Source organism: Dasypus novemcinctus, chromosome 13, assembly GCF_030445035.2.
Source record: "Dasypus novemcinctus isolate mDasNov1 chromosome 13, mDasNov1.1.hap2, whole genome shotgun sequence".
Lineage (NCBI taxonomy): Eukaryota > Metazoa > Chordata > Mammalia > Cingulata > Dasypodidae > Dasypus > Dasypus novemcinctus.
Window position 1 is genome coordinate 32115312 of NC_080685.1, and position 19282 is coordinate 32134593.

The window sequence follows — 19282 nt, forward strand, 5'->3', positions numbered from 1 at the left end:
TTAATGAAATGAAACCGAGGCCTCTTCCTCCCCAGGCTCTCCCAGGCCCCGTGCTCTGTCCACTGCCGTCCAGCAGACCTGCCGGACTTGCTGAGGGACCTAAACGCGTCCCCTTCCGGCCCTGACCCCACAGCAGACCGGTCTCTGGGGAGAGGCCAGAACCCTGTCTTCAGATCCTCAAGGATTTGGGGGAGGAGTTTCCTGCAAGCTTCTCAAACCAAGCCTTTGGAGTAGAGCCCACAACAGGGGAGTGGAAGGGCAGGCAGTGGCGCTGGTGGCGGAGGGGGTGAGGTGGGGCATCCAGTTGGGGGCAGTCCAGGATTCCCATACAGAAGCAACTTAGGGTGCAGTTTACATGGAAGGGGACCCGAGCCGGCTAGGGGGCTGCCCTGAGGCTGCATTTGCATTGCAGGCACCCCTCTTTACTTGGGATGTTTTGGGGCGTGCTGTTGGAAATAATGGAGATCAACTCCCCGCACCCCCCCCCCCCAGCTACCACCACTGGTATCCAGGGGAGAGAACTCAGGCGCCTGGCTGTCCTGCCACAGTGCGTGCCAGGGGCTTTGCCTGGAGCCCTAGGATGGAGAAGGGAAGAGGGTATGGGGAGGAGGGAGGAGGAACCAGAGCCTGGGAAAGCAGAAGGAAGCAGAGGCCCAGGGGCTGGAGGGGTGGGGGTGGAGGGGTCGTTGGTATTCTGGGCACTGAGGAGTCCCCAAAGGCTGGGCAGTGTGCAGGCCCGCCTCCTGGCACCGGGCTGCATTCAGCAGCAACAGCCCTGGCCAGTGGGCTCCCTGGGCTCCCAGCAACGCCCGCGTTTTGCACATTGGTTTGCATGACCAGTGATGTCTGTTCACAGAGGGCCCCCCCCCAAGTCTAGAGATTTCCTGACTTGCTTTACTTAACCCATGATTCTGCTGTCTAACCTCCATCCCTCCAGCTGCAAAGTCAGCTCCTCCTCTGTGCAGGGAGTGGGAGCCCCACAGGAGACCAAACCCAATCAGAGCTTCCTCCAGGGACATAGCCATGGTCATTTGCACCTCATCCCTGCCTCTGAAAGCGTTGCCCTCCCCAGCTTTTTATGCCGCGATCCAAACCACAAAGCGGGGGTGCCTTCTTTCCAGGAACAAAGCCTCCCATTCTCCCTTCCTCCTTTTCCCCGCTGAGTCTGAATATGAGTCTCTCCTCTTTTCTCCTTGATCAGCGGGAAGTCCCTCCGCTCTCTAACTTCCATCCCTTCAGCTGCAACATCATCCTCTCGCTCGCGGAGCGCTCCCTCCCCGCCCTCCTGCCCTCCCTCCCTACTCGGAGCCCTCGGCTTCTCAGCCCCGGAACGATGTCCTACTTCGCTCGTCCTTGCTCTAGCCGCTGCCGCCGGGAACCGACGCAGAGAAGTCAGCGGGTCGCGTGACCGGCCCGAGCCCCCCGCGTTCCGGACCCGGGGGCGGGGACGGCCCCGAAGGGTGGGGCGGGGGCGGGGGGAAGAAAAGGGGTTTTGTGCTGCGCCCCGCGGCCCGGCGGCCTCTGCCAGGCGTCCTGCGGACCCGGCCTCTCCTGGCGCCCGCGCAGCGCCCGCCGCAGTCTCGGCTGCAGCTGCAGGACCGCGCTGTGCACGCGGCGGAGCCCCCCGGGAGGCGGCAAACTCGGCGGCGCCGCACCCGCATCCCGGCCCCCGCTGGCCCGCGGGCAGGTGAGTGAAGGGAGAGAGAGGAAGGAGGCCCCCCGCGCCCCGCCGTCCACGCCCCCGTCCCGCAGCCCCCGCTCCGAGGTCCCCCGCGCCGCGCGCACCTCGCCCACCCGGGACACCTCGGCGAGGTCCGCAGCCGCCAGCCGGGGGCGCCGACCGCCTTCTCCCGTCTACACTCGCGGGCTCCGCTGCTGGCAGCGCCCTTGCTGCCGGCAGTCTGACCAGCAGCCCCCCTCGGAGCCTCAGGCCAGCAGGAACAACCCTCGAGGTCCCCGCGTCCTCCCGGCTGCGCGCTCGCGTCCCGGCGCCCCCGCCGAGGTTTCCGACCTCGTCCCGGGCGGGGCGGGGGCGGCCGGGGTCAGCCCCGCGCTCCGTGCGGGCTGTGCGGGCGGCCGCGCGGGAGGAGCGGCGGGAGCGGCCGGCCCCTCTGCAGCCCGCGGCGCGGCCGCTGGGAGGCGCTGTGGCCGGCGTGCGGGCCTCCGGCTTCGAAGCCGGAATCCCAATTCCGCCGCCTCGTTTCTGCGTGCCCCTGGCCAAGTGGGTTGACCTCCTTGCTCCTCGGGTTCCTTACTGGTGTGACGACGAACACAAGCACAGGGCTTTCCGCACAGTCGAGGTTACCCGTGGGAAGCACAGCGTTCCTAGTCAGAGCTGGAATTCAGGTTATCACTCCTGGCTGGGAACCCCCTCCCCAGACGTTCCTCTCGCCCCCTCCTAGCAGAGTAGCTCTGCCACCTGCTTCCAGCAGGACTAAGAGATTTGCTGTCGGTTTTGTTAGCATCGTTACCAGCGGCGTTGCTTAGACTCCAGGTGAGAGCCGCCAGCACAGGGAGCAGGGGGGGGATAAATCCACCAGTCGTACCAGTGCCTGTGTGGTCGTGGCCAGCTCTGCCACTGATAATAGCATCATCCACGTCTCAGATAAGAGGAGCCACAGGAGCTGGGCTGGTGGCACTGTTCATAAGATTATTAATTGTGCTTCCAATAAATAAGACTATTTATGCGATAACTGCCGTGACCCCTGCCAGCAAGCTGAGCCCTGCTGACGCTGTGTGTGCTCCTGCAGCTCCACACACAGCCGCCAAAGGGGTGCTGAGGGTGTCCCTCCCGCTGCATCCCTACTCCCGTGCAGACTGGCCGTGCGCGCGCACCCAGCCTGCTCTTGACTCCCCGAGGCCTGGGTTTGTGAGACCTGCGAGAGAGCAGCAGTCACTGGTCGGACAGGAACAGTGATACGACAAGGAGGGAGTCCCTGAACAGCTTGGGAAACTCCGGATAAGGGCAGAACTCTAGAGACGGGGGCAGCACAGAGGGGGCTGGGGAGACAGGAGGATGGCGCAGAGGTAGGCCAAGGGACAGGATGACGGCCGAGCTCTCGGGGTCAGAGATGGAGTGGTGCGTTCTGCCTTGGAGGAAGACAGCGTAGCGGCGGTGGCCTGTGTGGGAGGCAGAAGGCCGAGGCCTGCACCCTGGCTTCTGCATCTGGTGCCAGGTGAGGGTATGCCTGGCTAGGCGTCGTGTCCTCAGGTCAGAGTTGGGGGAGGAGTGGCAGAAGCCTGGAGCCCAGGTCTCTCTCTGACCTTTAAGAAGGTGGGAGCCAGATCAGAGGGACTTGAAACCGGTTCTGGGAGGGCTGATTTCTGGGGAGTGACATGAGCAGCTGATGCCCGCTGGGTGCTGGGGAGACTGTTTGCCCTGCACTTGCGCTGTGCCAAGCCTCTTCTTGGTGCCCTCCCTCCCCTCTCTGGGCTGGACCTAGAGCTGCCCAAGACCTGGCTTCCCACTCTCTGAGCAGCGGCCCAGAAACCCACAGAGGCGGAGTCCCTCTGGGGCCAATACCCTGGCCCCCCGGTCCACCCCTGTTCTGAGGGCCAGTGAGGACCCTGAGGAAACGACCCTAGCCACAGTGGGGGAAATGGAGGGTACAGTGGTGGGGAGGCAGGTGGGGACGCTAGCCTGGGAGGATCTGGGAGAAGAGGGAAACTTCCCATCAGGCCAGGCTCAGAAAAGGGGGACGTAAGTGAACTCAGAGCCTGAAAAAGCAGGGCAAGTGGAGGTTGAACAGTGGGCCTGGAGTGGGAGTGGGTAGCCAGTGGGAGTAAGTCCAGCCTCTAGGAAAACTTGCCTGCAGTCTAACTTTCATCCCTCCTGCTGCATCATTGGCCTATTCCATGGCAGACCAAATCCTCATGCTCCAGCCTGACCCTTTAAAGTGACTGTAGACACTGACTCTGCCGCCTTCCCTTCTGGAGTCTAACTTGGCCCAGTCAGCCCTATCACTCTCTGGGCCTCAGTCTCCGTTGCTCAATGGCACATCCTCACGCTCCATTATGAGAGCGTAAGTGCTTTGAGATATTCAGAAGAATTTTCTGGGTTCTCAGAGCTTCTGATAGCCAGGGGTAGGAGGGGGGTGGCCCCTCCCATTTATTCTCAGTCCCCTTATCCCAGCCCCCCAGCCTAGAGCTTTCACAAATGGTGGGGTGGGGGAAGGAGAGCCTGGATGGGGGCCAGACTGGCAGAGACGGGGGGCTTTGTCCCAGCTGGTTTCCGAGCCAGGAGATCTGGTGGGAAAGCCTGTGCCAGGCAGAAAGGGAAGGCTGGGGGAGGAAGGGGGGAGGAGGTTTCCAGGGAAGGGGAGTGGAGGATGCTGGGAAGTAGAGAGAGGAGTTCCCTTCTGAGTAATGGGGAGAGGGTCAGTCTCGGAGGCCTCCCGCAGGAGGCTGTGATGCCAAGGAGGAACAGACTGGAAGGGATAGGAAGGGAACTGCAGGAGGAGAAAGCTCTGGGTTCGAGGAAGGGGCTTGGCACTGAGAGGGGCAGAGGGAATCCTAAGTAAAAGAGCGCCCAGCATTCATGCTATAAGCATTTATTGAGCTCCAAATGTGTGCCTGGTGCTGTGCGTTTGTACAGGTTCTTTTGTTTTCTTTTGTTTTTTAGGCTACAAAGCACTCTCAAAGCATTGTAGCCTCACCGCAACCTGCGAGGTCATGGTAATGGTGTTGTTGTGCCCACAAATAAGGAAGCAAAAGCCCAGAGAGAGTAAGTAACTTGCCTAAAGTCACAAAGCGAGTTAACTAGGACTGGGGTCTCGGCTCTGAGGAGGAGTCTCTGGGTGGGGCTGGGGGAGTCACAGAGCTAATGGCGAGGTGGGTGGGGGCAGTGGGTTTCTGGGGCCAGGGTATGCGTGTGCCCAAGTGGATGTGGAAGGCAGCCAGGGAGGGTCTGTCCTGAGGTCTAACGCCCTCCTTGCCCCTCAAGCCCCTCCATCAGCCTGTGGCATGGCCCCGCTGCTCCGGTCCCTGCTGGTAGCCCTGGCCCTGGCCCAGGGCCCTGCGGCCTTAGCTGACTTATTGGAAGGGGACAGCTCAGGTAAGCAACCCGCGGCCTGCTCCATCCCCTGCAGCTCCCCTGCAGTGGGGAGTGGCCTCCTGTCCAGCCCTAACCAACTGCCCCCAGCCTTGGAGTCCAGGGGAGGAGAGAGAACTGGCAGGATGGGCTGGAACCGTTGGAAATAAGGGATGGGTTGTGGGGCCTTGGCTAAGGTGGGGAAAGCTTGGAGGTAGGGCAGGGAAGAGGCCTAGGTGCAAGGCTGCTGCGGGACCCTGGAGTGGGGCATGGGGGGCCCTGGGAGAGGGACAAATGGCACTGGGAGGGGAGCAGGGCTGGAGTGGGAAGAAAACTCTGGAGGTGGCTCTGAAGGGAACAGACTGGGAGACTCTGGGGACAGGGCTGGAGGCCCAGAGAGCGAGGATGGAGGTGGAGCTGAGTGGAGAATCCTGGGGTGGAATTGCCTGGGAGACTTTGGGGACCCGTCCTCCAGACCCGCGGAACCGCGGGCTGGGGCCCTAGAGTGAGGTTGCAGTCCTCTGGGGGCGGGAATGGGGGTCCTGGGTGGGGCCTGGAGACCTGGGCGGGCCCCTGCGGGCCCCTGCCTGCAGTCCCAGCCCGTCCCGCCCGCCCACAGAGGACCGGGCCTTCCGCGTGCGCATCGCGGGCGCCGCGCCGCTGCAGGGGGTGCTCGGCGGCGCCCTCACCATCCCGTGCCACGTCCACTACCTGCGGCCGCCGCCGGGCCGCCGCGCCGTGCCGGGCTCTCCGCGGGTCAAGTGGACCTTCCTGTCCGGGGGCCGGGAGACCGAGGTGCTGGTGGCCCGGGGACTGCGCGTTAAGGTGAGCGAAGCCTACCGCTTCCGCGTGGCGCTGCCTGCCTACCCCGCGTCGCTCACCGATGTCTCCCTGGCGCTGAGCGAGCTGCGGCCCAACGACTCCGGCATCTACCGCTGCGAGGTCCAGCACGGCATAGATGACAGCAGTGACGCTGTGGAGGTCAAGGTCAAAGGTGAGGGGGTGGAGAGAGGTTGCTGGAGGGGGAAGGAGAGGCCTCCTGCCCTGGGGCAGCCCACCTGGACAGCATGACAGGCCGGGAGGAGTGGGAATGCAGGTGGAGAAAACTAACCACAGTCCACCGTCAACCCTTGTGCTGGGGTAGATATACCCTTGGCGTTTAGGGGAGTAAAGGGGAGGGTGAGGGGGGCCCAGAGTGCTGGGTGATCACGGGCTTCTGGAATCCTCTCCGCCACTCAGGGGTCGTCTTTCTCTACCGGGAGGGCTCCGCCCGCTATGCCTTCTCCTTTGCCCGGGCCCAGGAGGCCTGTGCCCGCATCGGGGCCCGCATCGCCACCCCCGAGCAGCTCTACGCCGCCTACCTGGGAGGCTATGAGCAGTGTGACGCTGGCTGGCTGTCCGACCAGACCGTGAGGTGGGCTGGGGGCTGGGGGCCGGGGGCTTCCAGGTGTCTGGGAGGTGGCTCTGGCCTCCGGTTCTGCCTGGGCATAAGGGATGCCCCACCTCCGGGAAGGGCCAGTGGTCTGAGGAGAGTGGGTGAGGCCCCTTTCCTGGGGCTGTGGGTCCCTGCCCTCGGTTGGCTGCATGCGGGTGCAGTATGATTTGAGTAGGGTCAAAATGGTACAGCTCCGTGATGGAGGCGTCTGTGCTGAACCTCTGTCCTCCCCAGGTATCCCATCCAGACCCCACGAGAAGCCTGTTATGGAGACATGGACGGCTACCCTGGGGTCCGAAACTATGGGGTGGTGGACCCAGATGACCTCTATGATGTCTACTGTTACGCTGAAGACCTAAATGGTGATTGGGGGTTAAGGGTTCTCAGCGGATGGCTTGGCTCCTTCTCCCATGCTGCTCATAGGTTCTCCCCTAGCCTTTGCTGGGGGAGGACCTTACCCACCTGGGAAGGCCCTCAGGTATTTAAGGGGACAGCCAACATTCAGGAGATCCTCAGGGTCCTTCTCTCCCAACACTGTTATAATTCAAGTCCATGGTCAAAGCCCCAGGCAAGTGGCAGGAGACCGAATTTGCATTCTGACTCTGCTGCTCCCTGCCCTGCATCTCTCAGCCTCCTAACATCTCTGGGCCACGTTTCCTTCTCTGCAGAATGAGAAAATTAGGCCACGTTCCTTTCAGCTCTAATATCCATCCTGAGGGTCTATCCAGCCTTGGATCCCATGACGTAGGGTAGTTGACCCCATGTAACAGAAGAGGAGACTGAGGCCAGAAAGGCTTGCATAGGGGCTCTTGGGAACCCAGGGTAGAAGGGGCTCCCACCCACCTGGTAAGCCAGCCCTCTTTTCACCACCCAGGAGAGCTGTTCCTGGGTGCTCCTCCTGACAAGCTGACACTGGAGGAGGCACGAGCATACTGCCGGGAGCGGGGCGCGGAGATTGCCACCACCGGCCAGCTGTACGCGGCCTGGGACGGTGGCCTGGACCGCTGCAGCCCGGGCTGGCTGGCCGATGGCAGCGTGCGCTACCCCATCGTCACGCCCAGTCAGCGATGCGGAGGAGGCCTGCCTGGCGTCAAGACCCTCTTCCTCTTCCCCAACCAGACCGGCTTCCCCAACAAGCACAGCCGCTTCAACGTCTACTGCTTCCGAGGTGAGCTCACTCCCTGAGAGGCTGGGGCCAACCCCGAGGGGCAGGACTGAGCCTCGGAAATCCTACGCCAGTTCTGACCCGGTTCTCTCAGGTCTGGGCCATGTGCCTGAAGGAGCCCTGGGTAATGTGTCGCTTTGTCACCTGGGGTTCTACTTCTGGGCATGCCCCTGGCTTGGTCTCACTCAGCTGTGTGGCCCCAACGAGTGGTCACCTCCCGGCACCCCTCATCTGCCATCCCCGCTGGTAGTCTATACCTCGACTTTTCCAGTTTCAAAGCTGCCTAAGCCCCATTTCCTGTCAGCTCATTGGCACAACAGAGAGGACTGACCTTCTCGGAATCCAGTGAATGGTCAGACCTGCTCCTCAAGTTCTTCCAGTCAACCAAATGTCCCTGAGGGGTCTCTGTAGCCTGAAGATGTCCACTCTTTACTGATGGACAGACACAGTTCCCCCCATATGAAGCAGGGCCTTAAGGAAAGTTGGTGGAAAGATGCTGCCTGCATGTATCTTCTGTTGGGAGATGGAGGGGAGGCGGTGTCTGGGACCCCCAGAGGCATAGGCCCAGGCCAATGGTGACGGACATTCAGGGAGGAATTACTGTAGTGTGTCTGTCTTTGCTTCACTTGTGAGCCTGCAGTGTTTGGTGCAAGGGCTGGAGATGGAAGTGGGATGAGGAGTTGCAGCCCTTACCCTCAGGGAGCCGCTAGTCTGAATGAGGAAGACGAAGCTTCTGCCATGGGGGTCCTGATCCGAGGAAAGACAGGGTGCCTCAATGTCAGGACGAGAGGCTGAGAGAAAAGTATTCCTCCCATGGAAACAGAGCTCTCAACATCTTTCACCTGGGGCTGGGGAAAGGCTGGGAAAATGAAGTCTGCAGGAAAGATGGGTCTGTCTGGGAAGGTTCCCTGGAATAGGGTTAATAACTGATAATAGTGATAACCATGATGATGATAAATAATAATAATAGCTAGCATTTCCATGCACTGACTATATTCTAGGAAGAAATGGGATAAAGAGCAGGATCAGGAGAAGGAGTAAGGATGACTATGGTTGGGAGCAGATGGAGGCCAGAGGCAGGCAAGGGCACAGGCTTGCTGTCACTGAAGCAGGTGAGGAGAGCAGGGACGTGCTGTCCTGTCTCACCTGGCTTAGCAGATGGTCCTCAGGGCTTTTCTTAGCCCAATTCCACCTTTGCTTCATTGGTTTTCTCCTCTCTGTTCCCTTTCCCAAAGGAAAAGGCAATTCGCACTAAACTCTGGTTATTTGAGGGTGGCAGACCCCAGAGGAAAGGAGTGGCCCTTCCTTTGCCTTCTTGCTCCAAACCTGAGACCCTAGGGTGGTGGCTGTTGAATATTCTTCCTGCACTCTGCCCTTTGCCCCTCCTGTAGTGATGGCAACCTGTCCCCTTCCATTTCAAGAATGAACCAGACCCCTCACAATTTGCCACCCAGTGTAGGACCCCAAGGTGTCAAGGCCACTCCATCCATTCTGCCTCTGGGGAATGCCTCCCACCTGAGCCTTTTCTGACCACTCTAAAGTATTGCTGCCCATCATCCCATTTCCTTACTCTGCTTAATTGTTCTTTATATTGTAATATATGTTTTTTTATTATCTCTATCTAGAATATAAATTTCCTTGAGAGCAGGAAGTTTGCTGTGGTGTTCTCCACTGTATCCAGAAGAGTGCTTGGCTTGACACACAGTGGGCACTTGATAGATATTTGAGGAATGAGTGATGAAGCCCTGAGGTGTTTCCCTGACTCCCATGGCAGCTCCACAGGGAGATATGAGAGCCTTGAGAGACTTCCATGGTCTCTGACAGTCCGACCCAAAACCCTCACACTGCTGCAGGCCTGGGAGGGCAGAGCCACCTGGTCAGCCTCCCATTGGCACTTTCCTCCTGAATCAGACTCTGCTCAGACCTCTGCCACCCCTGAGGCCTCCAACCAAGCCTCTAACCCAGCCTTGGATGGACTGGAGGCCATCGTCACCGTGACGGAGACCCTGAAGGAGCTGCAGCTGCCTCGGGAGGCTGTGGAGAGCGAGTCTCGTGGAGCCATCTACTCCATTCCCATCGTGGAGGATGGAGGAGGTGGCACCTCCACTCCAGAAGACCCCGCAGAGGCCCCTAGGGTCCTCCTAGGTAACTTGAATCCATTATCCTGGGGATGTTCCCACCTGCAAGGAGCTGGGGACAGGAGAGGGAAGCCCAGGTTGATGATGGGGTCATGGCTGAATGAATCTGTCCCATCCTTGGTTTCTTCTTTATTTATTTATTTTTTCATTCTTTATTTTTTGCCCCACCATTTTTAAACAGCTCAATTGTGCAGGGCATCTCTTTGTCCCTCTCCTGACTTCTGCCTTTCCAGAAAATTCTACGCCCAGCTCTCTGGGAAATATTTTCTGCTGTTGAGTCACCCTCCCTTCTGCAGCACTGGCAGTTCCCAGGGAAGATTCAGAGATCTTAGAAAGGGCCGGAAGTGCCCTAGGGAGTCTGCCTGGGAAGGAAAGGCCTCCCTTCCTTGGTCCTTCTCCCCCTTGACTACCCAAAACAGACTAGAGGATGTGGACCGTCTGGGAGAGGGAGACGCAATGACCGTGTCCTCCTAAACTAATAACAGCTCACAGGGCCTTCTCAAGGGTCCCTCACATTGAAGTTCCATTTCCAGTGTGGAAGAAAGACCCTCTCCCCAGAGCAGCCTTTGCCTCTCCCCCAGGCCGCACCTTCCCCGGCGGCTGCCAGGGCGCTGTCCCTGGTGCTGAATCTCCTGTACTCTGTCCAGAACTAGAAACCCAATCCATCGCACCACCCCCGGAGCTCTCAGAAGAGGAAGGCAGAGTGTTGGAGGAAGAAGAAAACTACAAGGACGAAGAAGAGAAAGAGGAGGAGGAAGAAGAGGAGGAAGTGGAGGACGAGGCCCTGTGGGCCTGGCCCGGCGAGCTCAGCAGCCCCGGCCCAGAGGCCCCTCTCCCCACGGAGCTGGGCCTGGAGGAGTCGCCGTCCCCGGCAGCCCCGCCAGCGAGGGCAGGCCTGCGGCCTGCTGCACCGGCACCTCCCAGTGGGGGGTCAGAGGGGCCTCCGAGGGTCCGCGGACCGCCCGCTGAGACCCTGCCCACTCCCAGGGAGGGGAACTTGGCACCCCCACCACCTTCCACGCCAGTTAGGGTGAGAGAGGTGGGGGAGGAGACTGGGAGTCCTGAGCTGTCTGGGGTCCCCCGAGGAGAGAGTGAGGAGACAGGGAGCTCCGAGGATGTCCCTCCCCTGCTTCCAGCCACACGGGCCCCTGAGAGCAGCAGGGAGCTGGAGGACCCCTCCGAAGAGAATTCTGGAAGAACTGCCCCAGAAGGGACCTCGGTGCGCACCCAGCCGGTGCTGCCCACTGACAGCGCCAGCCGTGGAGTGGCCGTGGCTCCCTCATCAGGTAACTCCGCCCAAGGCGCCACCTCCCTCTTTATTCTCCTCCTTTTTCTCCCCCTGCAACTCTGGGTCACCTGACCTGTGGTCCTTTAACCCACCATCACCCCACACACTCCTGTCCTTTGCCTTCCTTCTGTTAGCCACCTCGACCTGTGGGTCTATGACACCCCACCTGGTGACTCCATCCTCTCTGACCCCATGCTGTGACCCTCTCCTATCTCCTGAGACCCTATGCCTGAAATCCTCACACTGTGACTCCCAGCCCCACGGCTGTTAGCCACCTCGACCTGTGGGTCTACGACACCCCACCTGGTGACTCCATCCTCTCTGACCCCATGCTGTGACCCTCTCCTATCTCCTGAGACCCTATGCCTGAAATCCTCACACTGTGACTCCCACCCCATGGCCAGTGGCCCATTCCTACCCTCAGGCTCTTCGTGCTGCAACCCACATCCGCACATCTCAGAGCTCCCCCACGCCCCCTCTGGGGCCCAGGCGTATCTTCCCCTGCTCCCTTCCCCCCTCCTATGTGCCACCCCTTTCAGCTGCCTCCCACTGATATCAGGGAAGCCGGGGATTCCAGCCCCCACAGACCCTCTGGGGCCCAGGAGTGCCCTTATCCCCATGGAGCCTTAAGCAACTACTTCTGTGAAGTATTTTTTTGATTGTTTCAAGGAAAACAAGCCTCGGAAATAAATCTCTATTAAACTGCTTTATAACCAAACTCTGGCACCCTCCGTCTCCATCTCAAGCTGTCTGCCCTTTTCATTCCATGGATCTATGTCCTGGTTGCTCTCCGATGTTTCTCTTTGGTTCCAGTCTCTCCCCCTCTTCCTCTCCCCCTGACTCTGTGTCTCCGCTTCCCTTTTTCATCTTCAGCCTGGACTCTTTCCTACCTCGGAAGTCTAACTGCGCCTTGCTGCTCCCTCTTCCTCTCCTCAGGCCTGGCTACCCTTTCCTGCCTCACTGCTGAGATCCCCAATTTGACTGTACACATTATCCCAGAGAAGTCATCGTCAGCCTGGGGGGTGCTGGGAGTTGTAATCCCACACACCTGTTGGGGAGAAACCTGCACAGCCTGGGGGAGTGGTGCATGTGTGTGTGTTTTATTCATTCCCAATCCATCCTGGTGATTCCCATATAGACAGGAAAGTGACTGAGAGGGTCCCTCTTGGCATAGAGGCTTTTCTCTGGCACCCAGGTGCCCCCACACTCTACCCTTTGCATCTCAGGAGGGAGCTGGCATCTAACTCTCATCCCACTACCCACAGCCTCCCACTCCCCTCCACTAACCCCTGCACTGACAGCCTCCCAAACCCAAAGGATCCGGAAGTCCCTAATGCTGGAGAAGACACAAATCAGGGATGGAGCATGTGAAGGGGAGAGAAGTGGGGAGTTAAGTTCTAGGGTCCGAGAGAAACCCTACCAATCCAGGGAAGACTGAGCTTCCTAGTGGAGGCCCCTGAAGGAGGCTGGGAGCCTCCCACCCCTGGGCCCCTCTCCCAGATGGCCCAAGGCAGGCCAGGTGCCCCTGCATCACACTCAGGCTCCCCCAGTTCTACCTGCTGGCTCCCTGCCCAGCTGACCTTCAAGTTCAGCACTGCGTGGGGCAGGGAGGGGAGTTTTGGTGGGAAAGGAGCACCACTGGAGGTATCTGCAGCACCTTAGTTACCCCAGCATCAACGTGACCAGACTGGAGGATGAGTAAGAGGTTTCCTGGCCTGCTCTTACCATTGGAGGGAAGGGTGTGCGTCCCAGGAAAAACTTTCTGGTTGCCTATAGTGGGGGAGGGAAGAAAGCAAAAGGTCTCAGGAAAAGTTCCTTCACCCCACTCTGCATGTCCTGGGTTCAGATCCTGAGGCCCACAGCCAGGGAGAGAACCCTAGGCCTGGGTGGGAGGCCCAGTTAAGGAGTTCTTGTCCCACAGGGCTGGAAGTTGGACAGGGAGGAACAGAGAGGACAGCAGGAGGAGCCTTACCACGTCGGAAGTGGGAGGAGTGTTTAGGTGCTTAATGGGTTAAAGAAAACACCTCCCCTTTGTCCTGGGGGACAGTACTACCAGCTTGGGAGAAACCATTGGCTGGAAGGGAGGTGACAGGGCGAGTGGTGCCAGAACAGCTGATTCATTTTAACCAAAACAGCTAGGTCATCCCAGCAAAATTCTTTGAATCAGCTCCAGCTTCTCCTCCCCCCACCCTGCCCTGATTCCCCATCAGGCAATGGGCTCTTGGGTCAGAGTGAAGCACCGCGGGCCTTGGCCTCCACCAGTAGGAGTAGATGGCACCGTCTGAAGGGCCCTGGCCAGGAAGGGTTTAACTCCCAGGGCTGAGGGCTCAGCCTGCAATGTCCATGGGTCATCCTGACCAGAAAGGGGTGGAGCCTGAGCCCCTCCAGCACCCAGGCTCCCGCCTAAGCGCAGCCACCCCACACTCCAGGTTTAAAGAAAGAGTGAAAAAAAAGAGAGAGAGAGAGAGCGAAAGACCAGGGGATTGGCCATAGGCTGCAGACTCCTGGCCTTCAGGCTGATCTGTTGTTAGCCCGATGGACTGGAGGGTTTCTAGGCTGGGGGACCTCCAGGAGGCCTGAAGTGGGGGGGGAAGGAGGGGGAAGAGTCCTGGGAGAGGTGACAGAGGAGGTAGAGAGGTGAGGCCGTGTGAGAAAGCACTGCTGCTTCCTTTCTGAGCTGTGGGAGAGAGAGCAGGGCACTGAGGGAGGGAAGCAGTTCGGACCTCCGCTAACGTCCCTGGGGCCAGCTGACCCTGCCCAGTGGACAGCAGGAGAAACGCTGGCACCCAGGAAAGGGCAGGCCACACCCCACTCTTGCAATGGCAACTCTCCTCTCCCCTCTGCCCATTCTCTAGGTCCAACTAGACCATAGTGAACTGCGCTGGCACCTGGCCCAGAGAGGGTGGGGGAGGGATGGAGTACACTCCAGGCTGAGAGGGGAAGGGACACAGCAGAACTCACCGTCATGTGGCTGACTACCCAGTTTCTCACCCTTTGGAGCAGTTGGGTGCTGAGGGCCTTCCTGCTGGACTGGGCCCACACGGGCAGCACGTACAGAGCTGAGCCAGTCCTGCTGTGGGGGAGGGTCGACACCCAGAGCTCAGGGCGGGCTGTGCCCAGAGCTGGGCTTCAGGGCGAACGTTTAGGGGACTGTGGTAGCTCCCCAGGCAGAGAGGGCAGGCCTGGGAGACTTTGAGGGTACAGGCTGCAGAGCTGTGCCCCTAATCCTCCCACTCACTTTCCTCCCCACCCCCAGGTGACTGTGTCCCCAGTCCCTGCCACAATGGTGGGACATGCTTGGAGAAGGAGGACGGGGTCCGCTGCCTGTGTTTGCCTGGCTATGGGGGGGACCTGTGCGACGTTGGTGAGTGTGCCAGGGGGGCTAGAGGGAAGGTGGACCTGGATCCAGCAGCCTGCTACCATGTGCTAGTTCCGGGGGGCGGTGCCCTGGTTTTGACCCTGTCATGATAACCCCCCATTTTAGACAAGTCACATAACCTCTCTGAGTCCTACCCTCAATTTCCTCATCTATTAAGTGGAGCTAAATGCTTCTGGTGGGGTGGGGACAGCGGCCGAGGAGTAAGGCGGGCTGGGGGTCAGGTATGGGTGGTAGATAGAGGAGTGCTTAGCATTTGGTAGCCGCTCAATGCCCGCCGGTTTTCACTCTCCTGGCAAGGCTGAGGGCACCAGCTCTCCTCTGGAATGGAGGAGAGCAGAGGCCCAGGCTAGGACCCCATGTCTCACCTTGGTCCCTCCCTGTCTCCAACGAAGGGCCCCTCAACCCCCTCGTTTCCTACCGGCTCTCTAGCACCGTCCCTCTGCCCCTTTGTCTGCCCCCTCCGTGTGGTGGTGGGAGGAGCCCAGACACTTTCCAGGGTACCTGGCTCTTCTGGGTTCAGGTTTCCTTCCACCTGACCTCCGTTCCCTGCCCTTCTGGGCCCCAGGCCTGAGTTTCTGCAGCCCCGGCTGGGACGCCTTCCAGGGCGCCTGCTACAAGCACTTTTCTACCCGGAGGAGCTGGGAGGAGGCCGAGACCCAGTGTCGCAGGTATGGCGCCCACCTGGCCAGCATCAGCACGCCGGAGGAACAGCACTTCATCAACAGTGAGCAGGGGGCGGGGACCCCCAACGTCCACACCCCGATGCCTTCATTCGCGCACTCCCTGCTTGACTTGCCTCATGCATTCATTCAATCACTTTTTCATTCTCTCGCTCCCTCCCTCCCACGCTGCTTTTGGTTGCCTTAACTTCAGCCAGGGGAAGGCCGGGATTTGCGCAGGACATTACCCCTGGATCAGCCTGGCCGCAGCCTGGCCTTCAGCCCCTCCCATTCTCCCTGGCTCTCCTTTCTCCAGCTGCTTTTCTCAACGCTGACCTTGTCAAAGTTACTGCTCTTTTTTCTGGAGTTCTCCTTTTCTAGCCCTGGTTGGTATTCTCCTTCTTTTCTCCTCTTCCCACTCTTCTGCCTTCCATCTGGCCCATATGCAGAGATTGGAGGGAGGATCAAGGAAAGAGGGAAGCGCGGAGTTTGGCTGGCGGGACGGGCTTCCCCGGGCGGTCCCTGCAGACCCACCAGATAACGGGGAATGCGCGCCCTCTGCTGGCAGCGGGCTCAGGCACACCTCCGTCTCCCCTGCGGTCGTCCTCTAGATCGATACCGGGAGTACCAGTGGATCGGGCTCAATGACAGGACCATTGAAGGCGACTTCCTGTGGTCAGACGGCGTCCCCCTGGTGAGAGGCCCCAGCGCTCGTCCTGCCATGTAGTTTTTCTCCTCGAAGCACTTCTGCCCTCCCTCCCCCAGGGATCCTCCCCTCCTCTTCTCAGCACCCTTCCCTCTCTCATAGCCCCTCCCACATCCCCCTTCTCCCTGGGGCCCCTCCCTTCCTTGTGCTCCTCTCTCTTCTTCTCTGGCTCCCATCCTCCCCTCTTCGTGGCCCCCCTTCTCCCCAACCCCTAGCCGTGCCCCATCCCTACCCTCCCTCTTCCCCCCAGGTCCGCCAGGCCCCTTCCTCCCCGTGCCCCTGGTGTTCCAGAGCGGCTCACCACCTCCTCTCCCCCACCTCACCCCCAGCTCTATGAGAACTGGAACCCTGGGCAGCCTGACAGCTACTTCCTGTCTGGAGAGAACTGCGTGGTCATGGTGTGGCATGATCAGGGACAATGGAGCGATGTGCCCTGCAACTACCACCTGTCCTACACCTGCAAGATGGGGCTGGGTGAGGATGGGCAAGGGAGGGTCTGGGAAAGGGAGGGAAGGGATGGGGTTAGGAATCCAGGGGAATGATGTGCATCTAGATGGAGGGTACAAAGCTGTACAAGGGAGTCAGAAACATGCCCCAGACCCTGGGAGGGATCAAATATTACACTGGTCTACTTGGAACCCCTGCTCTTTTTTGCATCTGGTTGTGCCCTGCTCCTCTCTTCCCCATCCCCGTTCTAGGGACTGTTGCCCACAGAGCAGATTCCCAGCTTCTGACCATGCTCTCTCTGTAGTGTCCTGTGGGCCCCCACCGGACCTGCCCCTGGCTCAGGTGTTTGGGCGCCCACGGCTGCGCTATGAGGTGGACACCGTGCTTCGATATCGGTGCCAGAAGGGATTGGCCCAGCGCAACCTGCCACTAATCCGCTGCCAAGAGAATGGTCTCTGGGAGCCACCCCAGATCTCCTGTGTGCCCCGCAGGCCTGTGAGTGTCCAAGAGGAGGCAGGTGGGAAGCAACAGCCAACAGGATTCTTGGGCTCCACTCTCACACTGGCTGTGTAACCTTGGAGTAATCACTGTCCCCCTCTGGGCCCCAGACCTCCTCTACAAAGGGAGGGAGGTGGGCTGGGTGCTCTGGAGACCCCCTCATTGCTGATGTCTGAGAACACGCGGCCATGCTGTGGGCTCTTAAGGGCTAAGCCAGGACAAGTGTTTGATGACGTCAGAGGTGCCAGGGCACCAGAGGGCGGCTCTGAGAAGAGAGAGAAAGAGGAGCCCAGGATGGAGGGGGTGTGTTGTGTGTCTTCCCCAGGCGCGAGCTCTGCACCCAGTGAAGGCCGCAGAAGGACATCAGGGGAGGCTCCTGGGGCACTGGAAGGCCCTGTGGACCCCTCCTTCCAGCCCCACTCCAGGCCCTTAGGGGGCAAGGCCTCGCACACTGCCGCCCCCAGCACCCCAACCCTCCTTGCACCTGTGCTCTTCCCACTACCGGAAGTGCAGTAGAGGGGTGGAGCTAGGGTCCGGGTGGCAGTGCCTGAAGGGGTTTCTGGGAAACACCTGGGATGCTGCACCCAGCCTGGGCCCTCTCTTCCCCCGCCCTGTGTGTCAGGGTAACGGGTAAATCCCTAAGTGCCTCAGCTGCCGTCTCCCTGCCAGCACCTGTAACCTCCACTCCCTTCGGGGCATTCTGCCCACTTATTCTTTGTTTTTCAAGGGAATGGTTTGCAGGATGGAGTACCTGTAAAACCAGCAGGAAATAAAACTGCATTTGAGCCCAAGCAAGTGTGACACCTCTGTGTGTGTATGAGAGAGAGAGTGGTGGGGTCGGGCAGGACCTCACGGGACAAATAGAGCCTCTGCGTTTATTAGCTTCCGAAGATCAATGTGCAAGTGGCTAGAGCAGTGCCTGGCACAGAGGAGATGCCCACTAAGGATGCGTGGGTGAAGGAACTCCAGCAAGCGCTGGGGACAGCTGGAGTGGTGCAGCGTCAGGACGTTTGCAGGGAGATGGAGTGCCACGAGTGCAGACCCAATTTCTCTGAGGGGGAGGGCCGAGGGTGCAGAGAGGAAAACAGCAGTGGGTGCTTTCATGTCCCAGTTCTGTGGGGGGTGGGGGTGAGGGTGACGGTGAAGGGAAAGCTAGCCAGGCCACTGCGACAGAGGTTCAACGGCAGGAAGGCTTCCTGCCAGCAGAGAAGGCAAAGCTGCGGGAATAGGGAAGCGAGAGGAGGGCAGGGGAGAGGTCCCCAGCCTTGCTCTGGGCTGAGCTCCAGGGTCGACCCGAGGGTCGCATGGGCTGTGGCCAGCAGAGGGCTCCGCGGAGGCAGACCCGTCCGGCCGAGAGTGCAGTGTGCGCATGCGTGAGTGAGTCGGGCGGGAGGCGTGCGAGGAGGCCCGGGGACCGCCAGGGCACGCTGCAGACTTTCTCTCTGAGAGCGATACTTCCGGCCAGGCCGAGCCCGCCCTGGGGGCTGTGAGTCAGCTGTGGCTGAGATGGTGAGGTCATTCTTTGAGAACTGGCGAGAGCGTGACGGGCTGTGTGTTTTCACGAAGTGACTGAGCTCTTCTGTGCACCTCCTCACAGCGCACAAAAGGCTGCGCGAGGGTCGAGCGTGGGGCGGGGTGCCGTCTGTCTTAAGGGGGTTGATTCTTACTGTTGCCGACCCCACACCTAACCACACGCGGGCACACGTGGGCACACACATGGGCACGCTGTCACGTGTGCACACTCCCGCTGATGCCACTCGGTTACACCACATGCACCCGTATGGGTGATTCTCATTCCTTTTCCTAAAAGTTAATTTAAAAAAACAAAAATAAACAAACAACAACAAAAAGAGGCAGGGAGCAAAAAGCTAAGAGATACAGAGAGGCCCGGAGACAGATGAGACAGGCAGCGGGTGGGGGTAGTGGTGGCACTGGCGGCGGAGCTGGGGGGCTCTCTGGGCCGTCCCTACCCAGCTCCTAGGCCTTCCACCACCCTGTGACAAAACCCCGCACCAGCTGGTCTCTGAGATACCAGCAGCGACCTCCCAGAACCCAGCAGCCCCACCGCCCCCACCTCCTCCCACATTCCTCCCTCACTTCACACCAGGGGCTCACCTTTCCACCAGCCCTCCCCACCCAACCCATCCCAGCATGGCCAAGGGGTCTGGGCTGTTTCTTAAGGAGCTACAGGGAAGAGGATGATCCTGGGGCCAGAGTAGATCTCCCCCCATTTAAGTTTTATCTTGCATTATCCTGTAAATTACTCACTCAATACATTTTGGGGGCTAGCAGGGCATTTCCCTGAATTGTGAGTGGAGGAGGACAACGTGGGCCTTTGAAGGTGGGGCCGAAAGAGAAAGTGTGGGAGGGGACTTGTCAGTCCTTGGGTTCTTAAAGAGAAGTTCTCTGAGAAACACATCATCACAGAGATTGTTTAGATAGCATGTCGGCTTCCCTGGAGAGGCTCTGGTGGTGAGCTGGAAGCAGCCCTGGTGTCCTGGCCGCCTCATCCGTGTTTTCTCACTGAAGGTCCCCCAC

At 59.8% G+C, this 19282-nt stretch overlaps 1 protein-coding gene across 1 annotated transcript; it reads left to right on the forward strand.

The window, feature by feature from the left end:
- Nucleotides 1-927: 927 nt before the first annotated feature.
- On the forward strand, nucleotides 928-17535 carry BCAN (brevican). Its single transcript, XM_058309889.2, has 15 exons — nucleotides 928-1687; nucleotides 4622-4723; nucleotides 4943-5053; nucleotides 5649-6023; nucleotides 6269-6443; nucleotides 6699-6826; nucleotides 7339-7632; nucleotides 9541-9774; nucleotides 10415-11053; nucleotides 14312-14419; nucleotides 15000-15158; nucleotides 15705-15787; nucleotides 16129-16273; nucleotides 16551-16741; nucleotides 17070-17535. Exons 2-15 carry the CDS (start codon nucleotides 4672-4674, stop codon nucleotides 17175-17177), a joined length of 2802 nt encoding a protein of 933 aa, XP_058165872.1. The 5' UTR covers nucleotides 928-1687; nucleotides 4622-4671; the 3' UTR covers nucleotides 17178-17535.
- Nucleotides 17536-19282: the final 1747 nt, after the last annotated feature.